General features: G+C 50.9%; 1 protein-coding gene across 1 annotated transcript; it reads left to right on the top strand.

Moving 5' to 3' along the window:
• Positions 1-361: 361 nt before the first annotated feature.
• Positions 362-11,291, top strand: Nenf (neudesin neurotrophic factor). The gene is made up of 4 exons (XM_051148142.1): positions 362-538; positions 7,598-7,658; positions 8,439-8,542; positions 11,061-11,291. The coding sequence occupies exons 1-4, from the start codon at positions 362-364 to the stop codon at positions 11,235-11,237; spliced, it is 519 nt and encodes a 172-aa protein (XP_051004099.1). The 3' UTR covers positions 11,238-11,291.
• Positions 11,292-11,726: the final 435 nt, after the last annotated feature.

The following is an 11,726-nucleotide window of genomic DNA, read 5'->3' as shown; positions in this document are numbered from 1 at the left end:
AGGAAGGAAGGAAGGAAGGAATAGTACCAAGCTAGCTGGGCCTGGTGTCACTCTGTGATCCCATTTAAGAACATTATAGTTTGCGGGCGGTGGGGGGGGGGGGAGGTTGTGGAGGGGAGAGAGAGAGAGAGAGAGAGAGAGAGAGAGAGAGAGAGAGAGAGAGAGAGAGGGAGGGAGGGAGGGAGGGAGGGAGGGAGGGAGAGAGAGAGACGGAGACGGAGACGGAGACGGAGACAGAGAGACAGAGACAGATAGACGTGGGGGGAGGGCAATTAATAGACTGGGTCCTGTCTTGCAGGGCTCCTCCCTAGGTGCGGACCTTGCTCCGCCCCGCCGTCCTCCCGCCTGTGCCTGGCGGTCCATGGCGCACCCGGCGCCCTGGTGGCGGCTGCGGCCGGCGCTGTTGGCCCTCGCCCTGATACTGGCTCTGGCCCCGATGCCCACAGCCCGGGCCGGGCAGACGCCGCGCCCCGCAGAGCGCGGGCCTCCGGTGCGGCTCTTCACCGAGGAGGAGCTAGCCCGGTACAGCGGCGAGGAGGTAGGCGGCGCGGCCTGGCCCGGCTGCTGTCCCCAGGCCCGGCCAGTGTCAGGGGACCCAGGCGAGGCCGGTGGCGGAGACCCGGTGTTGCCCTCACGCCCCACTCCCGGCTTCCCTCGCCCCGTCTTGTCGCAGTACGGATCTCAGACCCTTCTAGATTTTAGTGCAAGCATGGGTTGGGGCCCCAGGGCCTACAGTTTGTGCAAAGTGGCTGGCCAGAGCAGGCGCACTGGGCCAGGGGCACTGGGGCGGGCCCAGATGATTCAGGCAGGCCTTCCCAGCCCTTGCTTTTCCTGCCCAGTGTCCCGGGCCTACTGAAGCCCACCCTTCAGACCCCATTCAGTGTCTGGGTCCGTGGGGATGAATGCACAGGGGGAAACAACGCTCCCCAGGATGAGCAGCTGCTTTAGGTAGGGAGGAAGCCGGGATATAGTTTGAGAGAAGCAGTTCCATTTACAGTGATTCCCGCCTTTACAGATGGGAAACTGAGGCACGCCCTTAGTGGTGCAGGAGGGAACTACCTGCGCTGTTTTGACCACGGAAAAACACAGATATTTACACTATGATTCATAACAGTGGCAAAATTAGTTATAAAGTAGCAACAAAATTTTTATAACTTTGTGGTTTGGGGTCACCACGGTCACCACAACATGCGGAACTGTATTAAAGGGTAACAGCATTAGGAGGGTTGAGAACCACTGGGTTAGACCCGTGGGTCCACGAGGACACAGGGATAGGAACGCGAAGGGGTTTGACCGGAAACATTGTGGATGGAGTTGAGGGGCAACGGAGGGAATTCTTGGTGCAGATTTGTGCAGAGACCAGTTAGCAACGCAGCCTGGTGTGCTAGCAAGGCCTTTCGTTCGTCCCTAACTGAGCATGGGGGGCGGGCGGTGGGGAGGCGGGGCGTCTCACTGTCTGCACTGGGTGTGCAGTGTGGTTTTGTGGAGCACTGTGCATGGGAACTCAGAGTTTCCAGTGGGCAGGGGACTAGCTGGGGAAAAGAAAGTGGGAGTGGACTGTCCATCTGAGTGCAGCCCTATGGAGACCTACTTGCTTTCATCCACATGGGGGAGGCGGTTCTTTTGTTTGTTTGGGGTTTTTTGTTTGTCTTGTTTTGTTTTTCCGAGACAGGGTTTCCCTGTATAGCCTTGGCTGTCCTAGACTCACTTTGTAGACCAGGCTGGCCTCGAACTCACAGCGATCCGCCTGATTCAAGGTGAGTGCCACAACGCCCCGCCCACATCGGGGGTTCTTAACACCCACCCCTCCACCCTGCACGCCCACTCCAGCACAGAACACACGGATAGGCACATCTACCGACTGCAGGACAGTGACTGACAAAAAACTAATTTTTTTTTCATATTGTAGATTGAGACTTAACGGTGGAAAACCATAAGCTTGATTGAGGTGGGAGGAGCTGTTTGGTGGTGGAGGTGAGCTGTCGGTAGAGTAAACAGCGAGGGAGTGCCTTGGAAATGGGTCTGGGCTGACTGTGGCCCTGGGGATTCGCCCCTCCCCCACCAATAGCGTCAAGGTTTGTGTGGTGCATCACATGGTCACTCCAAAGTTTATACCTCTGGGCTTGGATTCCTGCTGTGCTGGGTGATTTGGACCAAGTTACTAAGCCTCCCAGAGGCCATCTTTTCAACTGCATGGTGTTGGCATCAGAGCGGGAAGAAAAAGCTGGCTGTAGGAGGAAGGAGGCTGGAATTCCCTAGCAAGTGGCCTTTTTTCTTTTTGGAGGGGAGGTGTTGAGACAGGGGCTCACCCTGTAGTTCAGGACTCACAATGTAGATCAGGGTGGTCGTCAAACTCACAGAGAACTCACAGAGGTCTCCAGGCAGGAGCTGAGTCCTGCTAGGTGGAGCTTCTTACTCCTGAGGGGAACTCCACGGCCTTTCAGTGGAGGGGGGGGGGGCAGGCCACACCCACCCAGATTAGCCGTGGTAACTTCCTTTATATAAAGTCACCTGACTGCAAGGTTAGCCTTCTCTGGCTGAGTCCTGGTAAACTCTGGCTTGGTAGCACTTCTGGATGGATATGCAAAGCTCACCTCCATAGTGGCTGTGAGCACAGCCTCTACACAGGCATTTTGTGGAGCTGGGATGACACGGGGATGCATGGGTGCTGAGCACACCTAACATTTTCACTTATATGAACGTTGCTCCAGAGAGCAGAGGGAAACCTCAAACTCTGGCACTTCTGTTTTCTACTTTCTACCTTTTATTCTGTTGATAAATCTGTTCTGTGACCCACAGGTAGGTCACAGTGCCACCTGCAGGTAGATGCACATAGCCTCAGACCACAGGAGGGCTGTTTTCTCTGAAAACAAACAAAAAAAAAACCCAAAACCCCATCACAGCAGGTTCCCTCTATTCCAAAGATGGGTGCTGAGAACTGGCCTGGCTTAGCAGTAGCCTGGGCCCAGAGGTTGGTGAGCCCAAGGCCAGATGGCGAGGCCACTGCATGTCCCAGGTGAGGGACAGTGAGGCTCTCATCCCTTCCTGCCATAATGTGCTTTCCGGGAACCCTGAGTCTTGTGTAACTTTGGGGCCCACTCACTCTCCCCTACATCTAGGCAAGTCCTAAGGTCAAAGGGTGCCCTCTGGTGGGCAAGAGGACATACGGTCCTGTCTTCTCTTGATTCGCTCTGTATCACTGGGTCCAAATATGCTTACTCAGCAGGGTGTGGTGGGGAAAGCCTGAAATCCCAGTGCTCAGGAGGCATTCAGGAGAACTGAGTTCAAGGCCAGCCATAGCAAGACAGTGTCTCAAAGCTCACACAGGCATGTACACATGCATACACACACATACACGCACTCGCATGTGTGCAAGCATGCATGCGTACATGCGAGCACACGCAGACCTGTGCATGTATGCACAACAAAGCCTCACTCATAAGGAAAATGTTGATCATCTTCTAGTTTTATCTTCGAAGTCCTTTTGTGCAATTTTTGAATTGCATTTTATAAAAGACTTTATTTTTATTACGTATACAAAGTTGTGTCTGCATGTACAACTGCACGCCAAAAGAGGGCATCAGATCTCATTATAGATGGTTGTGAGCCGCCATGTGGTTGCTAGGAGTTGAACTCAGATCCTCTGGAAGAGCAGGCAGTGCCCTTAACCTCTGAGCCATCTCTCCAGCCCTGGAATTACATTTGTTTTTGTTTTTGTTTTTTTTAGACAAGGTCTCACTATTTGACCCTGTGTCTTAGGGTTTCTATTCCTGTGATACAATGCAATGGCCACGGCCAAAAGCAACTTGGGGAGGAAAGGGTTTATTTCATCTTACACTCCATCACTGAGGGAAGTCAGGGCAGGAAACGGGGGCAGAAACAGAGGCAGAAACCATGGAGGGGTGCCGCTTACTGCTTGCTCCTCACAGTTCGCTCAGCCTGCTTTCTTACAGCACCTCAGACTACCAACCCAGGAGTGACACTGCCCACACTCAGCTGGGCCCTCCCACGTCAATCAGTGATCAAGAAAACACACCACAAGCCAGCCCATAGGCTAATCTTAGGGAGACATTTTTTCACTTGTAGTTTCCTCTACAAAACAAGTGTAGCTTGTGACAAGTTGGCATAAACTAGCCAGCCTGCCCTAGCTGGTCAGGAACTCACTATGTACCAGGCTGGCCTCGAGCTCACAGAGATCTACTTGCCTCTCCTTGAATGATGGGATTAAAGGTGTGTGCACCCATACCTAGCCAGAACTATGTTTAGGAAAACACCAGTCTGTCTTGGCTATCTGGTTCTTCTTGATTTTATAACCCTTAAAACTTAAATAAGGCTCTTCTTGCAGGCATCTCTCTTGAGTGGCAGCCACCAACATGGTGTTCAATCCCTTTGTGACTTTGGACCAAAACCAGAACTGGAAAAGGCATTCAGGTGCCCTTCCCACACGTGGAGGGAGGCCGTGTCTTCTCCTCCTCTTTCTGGAGAGCTGACACAGGGGTATAATGTTCCATCAATGCCCTTTGACAGGATGGCAAAGGTCATATGAGGACACCACAAGGTCAGCAGATTGTCAAAGTGGTCCAGGCCCACAGGAAGAGGTGTCACTGAATAAGTGAGGGGGGGGCCCACGGGGGAAGGCCAACAGTACAACTGTCCGTGTGGGCATTCATCCGGAGAGGTGGTTGTCACCAGGCTAAAGCTGAACAAAAGATCACACATACACACACGTGGCTGTGTCACAACGCTCCTCAAAAAGCACCATACTTTTTGAGTGCTATCTTTCCCTTCCTGTGATTCCCCCTTAGCATCATACCTCAAGTATATAGTTTAGTAAGGAAAGAAATATCCTACTGGGGAAGAAATGAAGAGAGTTAGCAATAAGAAATAACACAGAAGCAACAGAACAAGAAGTTAGACAAACACTAAATTAAGCTGTGTACACGTGTGGGGGAAGAGCTAAGATGTGACATACATGTGGGGGAGGAGCTCAGGTGTGGCACACATGTAGGGGGAGGAGCTAAGATGTGACACATGTGGGGGAGGAGCTAAGGTGTGACACACATGTGAGGGAGGAGCTAAGATGTGACACATGTGGGGGAGGAGCTAAGATGTGACACACGTGGGGGAGGAGCTAAGATGTGACACATGTGGGGGAGGAGCAGGTATTCTGCATTTCTGCTTAGTAGCCCAGGGTGGTCTAGAATTCATGGCAATTGCACTTCCTCAGCTTCCCAGGTACTAGAATTATACATTCTTTTTCTTGGCTTGGGGTCTCATGTAGCCTAAGCTGCCCTAGAATGTGTTATATAGCTGAGGATGACCCGAAGCTTCTGATCATCCGAAGGGGGTCACAGCCCACAATTTGAGAGCCACTGACCTAGAGGGATAAGTGTGGCAGCCAGTGGCATGATGTCTGGAGTAGCAGCTGAGAGCCGACATCCCAAACCCAGATCGGAAGCAGAGAGCCCACTGGGGATGGTAGGAAGCTTTGAAAATTCAGAGCCTAACAGTGACACACATATTCTAACAAGGCCACACCTCCCAATCCTTCCCTAACAGGTCCATCAGCTGGGGACCAAGTATTCAAATATATGAGCCTCTGGGGGCCCATACTCAAACCACACACCCTTGTTAGTGGAGGTTGACAGAGTGGCAGTCATGGATGGCCTGGGGACTCTGCAGGTGGGGCAGGAAGCTGTTGGCCAAGCCCCCCAGTCATGATGGCTAGGCGCTCACATACACCGTGTCCTTCAAATTCCTGCGTGTGGCTGGTAGAGGAGCTGACACCCAGGGGTTACAGGCGGCGAACTACATGTCTCTGGAAAGTTACTCTTGTTTTCTGAGCCTCACTTCCTGTCTGCCACAGGGATGCAGACATGTGACCAAAACCTTATAAGCACAGGAGCTCAAACAGGACCCTGGACAGAAGTCAAGTGGCAGCTCCCTCCCTAGTGACTTGTGAACCCCTGGCTGACACCCCTTCATTCCCAGGGTCTCTGCTCCTCATCCCAGCCTGAGCCCATACCATATGCCCAAGTGTTATTCCTTCATGTTCTTTCTCTCTTGCTCTCCCTGCTCCCTCCCTCCCCCTCCCTTCTTTCTCTCTCTGGTGACAGGATTTCCAAGGTGACATATTATACCCACTAATGAAGGCAGAAGTCAAGTCTAACCCCACTGTGTATAGACTCTGCAGAATGTGTGGCTTAGTGTTTTGGGGGACAAACCACCAACATTGTAAACAATTACATAGGTTATATACCCTGACCTGGTAAAGTCTCCATATTGAGTTAGGCTTCAGGGAAGTAGAGTGTGGTATTCAAACCACCACCATTCATGGTTCCAAGACTGGAAACAGCCAGTTCCCACACGGCACCACCTACAAGAGTATATGCCGTGGCCCTGGGGAGATGAGGCCCCTGTCAGGAGCACAGCCATTCACAGGGTCTCATGTTCCTGGGTAAGAACCTGTTTCCAATGCGTGGACGTGCCACGTGAAGCAGAGCTGCCAGTAAGAAGCAAAACACGAGGCTGGAAAGATGGCTCAGCTCTGAAGAGCTTTGCTGTGCAAACGTGAAGACTGGCATTCAGATCTGAGAGGCACCTAACAAGTGGGGATCCTGCACACACCCCAAACCTCAGCTCCAATGAGAGTGGAAACAGGAAGATCCCTAGGGCTTGCTGGCTTCCAGTCCAGCAGAGAAAATGGGAGCCTGGGTTCAGGGAGAGACCCTGCCTCAAAGGAACAGATGGGACATCACAGAGGAGGACACCCATTACCCTCCTCTGGTCTCCATACACACACACACACACACACACACACACACACACACACGTACATGTTCTCACAGAGAGACATACAAAACTGTTTTAGTGTTTAAGTTATTTTTATGTATATGAGTCTATGTCTGTGCACTGCATGCACTACATGTATATCTGGTGCCCACCGAGGTTAGAAGGAATCAGATTCCCTGAAACTGGAGTTACAGACATTTGTGAGCTGCAGTGTGGGTGCTGGAAGTAGAACCCAGGTTCTCTGGAAGAACCAGCACTCCTATCCACGGAGCCATCTCTCCAGGCCAAAGAAATATTTCTTTTTAAGAAACAAAACAAAACTGTATCACTGGCATGCTTAGTTAGTCCCATGTGTGTCTGCTGGTAACAGGGCAGTGCTGACAGAAATCACCAAGCATTTTGTGTTCTTTTGATTTGTATTTTATTTGTTTTGGAGATAGAGTCTCACGTAGTCTAGGCTAGCCTCAGACTTGGTAAGGAGCTGAGAATAACCTTGACTCTTTGGTCCTCCTGCCTCCACTTCCCCAAATGCTGAGATTACAGAGTGCCCCACCAGGCCTGGCTCACTTGTCTGTTTCAGCTCCTGGTTTTCAGGAAGATTTCCATGTACCCCCCACCCCCACCCCCTCAGGCACTTCATGACTTTCTGAGTTGTGGTGGATGAGTCTGGGATTGCCTGGGAGGTGGTGACCTGCCAGGGTCAGGCCTTGAGACTCACCTCCATATCTCGCCCAGCTGTGGCAGTACCACCTGGGAGGGGAGACCCAGAGTCCCCTGCTCCTCACCTGTCTCCCCTCCTTTCCAGGAGGATCAGCCCATCTACTTGGCAGTGAAGGGAGTGGTGTTTGACGTCTCCTCTGGAAAGGGTAAGTGGCTCCTTATTTCTGGGAACTCAGGGCCACAGCAGAGGCCTGGAGGAATGCGGCCAAGGGGGCCATGTCAGGCAAGGCCTTTCCCTTCCCTCTGGGAGGCCCTGAGGGACCTAGTCCCTGTCCGTGTTTTACCCAAATACATCTTATCTACTCAGTATTTCCTAGTAGTGTGGTGTTCCTATTTGAAGGGCTGTGAATTCCGTTCAAACCCCATGAACAATCTGGTAGAAGCCAGAGAAGTGTCCCTTAGCTAAGAGATGCTGCTGTGGAAGGTGACACAACATTTCAATACCAGTTAACAGTCTCCCTGACTGTAGATTTTTGTGACTCCTCCTGTAAGTCCACATAGAAGGAGACTTGGCTTCCTGAGACATCTGAGGCCAGAGGCTTTTCTTGTCTATGTTGTCTATACATCTGCATACACACATACATGCATACATTCATACATACATGCATGCATTAATACATACATACATACATACATACATAGAACACACACATGCCACATACACATATACCACAAATATCCATACACCCGACAGATAGGCAGACACAAACCAGAAGATTAAACCCAAGACTTTATGGATTGATGAGACACCTGCCTAGCCTTCCTCCCCTTTTTAAAGTACATATTTTGAGGCAGGTGCAGGCTAGCCCCTGACCTTATAATCCCCCGCTGTGTTCCTCCTCAGAACTACACCTTTTCTGAGAACTGCAAGCTCCTGGCTGCTCTCCTTGCTTACCCACGCCCTTTGTCCCCACTCTCCGCTGTAGAGTTTTATGGACGAGGAGCCCCCTACAATGCCTTGACCGGGAAGGACTCCAGCAGAGGAGTGGCCAAGATGTCGCTGGATCCTGCAGACCTCACTCATGACACTGTAAGTCGGATGAGCTTTTGTCAAAGTGCAGTGCTCCCATGATATGGATTTGGTTCTTGTGTGTTGGGATGTTACCTATGTATCTCTGTCTGGCTTGGAACTCTCTGTAGACCAGGCTGGCCTCAAACTCACAGGATTCTCTCTGCCTCCAGGTGCTGAGATTAAAGATGCTTTTCATTTTGTGTTTGTTTGTTTGTTTGTTTTGTTTAAGCCTTTAGGTTAAACAAAGTTGTTTTATTAATTTGTATTTGAATTTAGGACCCCATGTACTAGGCAAACGCTCTGCCACTGGGCAAGATCCTCAGCCCATAAAACTTCTTAATCAACTTATTAATAAGCATTTGTGGCATGATGGCCAACCACTTTCTTAACGTGCATTATCTTACCTGGTCACCCTTACTTAGGAGCCTCTGATGGCTCCTCGATGCCTACAGACTTAAGTCCAAACTGTGTGTGGGACTTGTCACCCAACTTAGAAGCCCTCTCTGCTTGTCCCCAGCCTGCCCAGCAGATTGATACTCCTGTGGTCTGCACCCAACCCACACCCCATCTCTAAGTCCCACTCTCAGTGGCTGACAGAGCTTAGTGGATGGACCGAGAGAAACAACTCTGCATGCATACGCTTCTGTGCATTAAAAAACATCATTTAAGATATGGGGCTGGTAATGGCCAGGCGTGGCTATAGCATACCTTTAGTCTTAGCACCCTGGAGACAGAGGCAGGTGGATCTTTGAGTCTGAGGCTAGCCTAATATACAGAGCAAGTACCAGGCCAGCCAGGGCTACAAAAAGAAACTCTGTCTCAAAAACAAAAACAAAACAAAAACACAAAAGAGGGGTGGCGGTGGTGAGATGACATCATTGGTAAAGATGCCGCCAACCTCATAACCTGGTTTCAATCCCTGGGACCAAATGGAGAGTGAGAACTGACTTCAGCAAGTTGTCCTGTGACCTGTACATGCATGCAGCATGTGCATGCCGTGCATGTACACACATAAATACATGTAATTTTAAAATTAATTTTTATATAGTAGTTCCCACAGTGGGCTGGCATTCACTCTTCAGATCAGTATAAATCAATTGAGATAAGTATGTTCTGGTTTGGTTTGGTTTTTTGAGGCAGGAGTTGGTTCTCAGTGTAGCTCTGAATGTCCTAGGACTTTCTCTGTAGACCAGGCTGGCCTCAAACTCAGAGATCTGCGTGCCTCTGCCTCCCAACAGCTGGGACTAATGGTGTGTACTACCATAGACTGGCTAATGATAAGTAAAAACTTTAAGCCACAACATTATTGAAAGATATTAAGGGGAAGGATTTAGTCAGTTTTCCATCAATGTAACAAATATCTGACATAAATAACTTTAAAATTTTTAATTTATGTGTGCCTGTATCAGTTTATGTGTACCACAGGCATGCAGTACCTTTAGAGGCCAGAAGAGGGTAATAGATGCCCTGAAGCCGGAGTCAGAGGCAGATGTGAGCTGCCATGTAGGTGCTGGGAACCAAACTTAGTCCTCTGTAAGAGCAGTAAGTGCTGTTTCTTTGGCCTTCTAAGTAATGTCTGAAGAGAAAAGGTTTAATCTCAAGATTTTAATCTATGACTGACTGCATGGCTAAAGCATGTGGCAGAGAAAAACCTGTATTATTCATGAACAAGAAGCAAAAATGGAAGAGGAGGTGCCCGGTGTCCCACAGTTCCTCTCAAGTAAGGATCTCTCACTAGGCCCCACCCCCTAAAGGCTCCATCACCTCCCAGTAATTCCGCTCCAGAGTCCACATTACAGCAGATGGTACTTAAAAGTATAGTGGCATAGAGAGGTAGGCGCAGGCTGCAGTGCTGCCCACTCCTCAGATTGGGTGTCCTGTGGACGAGAGTTCCTGTATCCGCTGACCAGCAAAAGCGATGACGCCAATGCTTCCCTGCACTCACCCTTGTGCACACACGCTGCACTCTACCTCTGCAAGACACTTTGCACTTACAGCCTGAACTCACAGAGCACACTCTGCTCACACACCCTGCACACACACCTTGAACACACACCCTGCACACACACCCTGCACGCACACCATGTACACACACCCTGCACGCACACCATGTACACACACCCTGCACGCACACCATGTACACACACCCCTCACTTACCCTCTGCACACACACTCTGAATACCCAGGACTTTCCATTCCTTAGAACTTTTTTTCGTGCTTTTCTGGCAAGGAGAGGCCTTTGAGCACAAAGGCAGTTTCTCAGGATAGCCTCACCCATTGTACTCTGGATGTGCTGACCCCTGCCATTTCTCCAAACGCAAGAAACCCAATTACAGAGCCTGTGATGGTAAGGCCTGTGTTCCTGCTCTCTCCCAAAAAAATTTTTTTGTTTTGTTTTGTTTTGTTTTAGTATGTTTTTCTCTTGCATTTGGAGTTTACGGTGGGTGGGTAAGGCAGGGGCAGAGAGAGGACAGTGCCAGACACAATGTGGTCAAATTCAGTTGATCATCTCTGTCTCCCATTTCTCCTCCCCAAGACGGGCCTCACAACCAAGGAGCTGGAAGCCCTGGATGAGGTCTTCAGCAAGGTGTACAAAGCCAAATACCCCATTGTCGGCTACACCGCCCGCAGAATCCTCAACGAGGACGGTAGCCCCAACCTGGACTTCAAGCCCGAGGACCAGCCCCACTTTGACTTAAAGGACGAGTTCTGATGTCACTCAGCTGATGCGAGGGCAAGGGGAGGGGACTGGAGTTCAATGTCCCATGGACCGGCCTGGGGGCAGTGCACTGCCTCTGAGCACAGCTGCCGTGTAGCGTCAGGGGCCGTGCCTGCCTGGGTGTCCGTGCCCACCATCAGCTGTGACTACAGGCCAGCATCGTCATCTGGGCGGCAGGGTGTGAAGGACCTTCCCTGCTTCTTCATTCGCTTCTGTGCTCTTCCCTACCGCGGCCATGTTTACTTTGCAGTAAGGATAAAAAATAAATATCCCATTGCTGCCAAAGATTCTCCTGCCTCTGCACTTCCTCCACACGGCTTGTGGGGGGGGCGGGGGGGCGCTATGCACTTCCTCTGCACGGCTTGCTGGGGGCTAGGCTCCGGGTTCCTGCCTTGGTCCTGCTGCCCACGTCTGCCCGTGAAGAGGCTGGCCAGTGAGGACCACGTAACCAGTGAAGAACAGAGCAGATCTGCTGAGGGGTGA

The sequence above is a fragment of the Acomys russatus genome, chromosome 6 (assembly GCF_903995435.1).
Source record: "Acomys russatus chromosome 6, mAcoRus1.1, whole genome shotgun sequence".
Classification (NCBI taxonomy): domain Eukaryota; kingdom Metazoa; phylum Chordata; class Mammalia; order Rodentia; family Muridae; genus Acomys; species Acomys russatus.
This window is presented reverse-complemented; position numbering and strand designations above follow the sequence as displayed.

Excerpts from the sequence above, each read along its gene's own strand:
- Nenf (XM_051148142.1), top strand. The coding sequence starts at position 362 with ATGGCGCACCCGGCGCCCTGGTGGCGGCTGCGGCCGGCGCTGTTGGCC. Across the intron at positions 539-7,597 it reads CCCGGTACAGCGGCGAGGAG|GAGGATCAGCCCATCTACTT; the intron begins GTAGGCGGCGCG and ends CCTCCTTTCCAG. Across the intron at positions 8,543-11,060 it reads CAGACCTCACTCATGACACT|ACGGGCCTCACAACCAAGGA; the intron begins GTAAGTCGGATG and ends CTCCTCCCCAAG.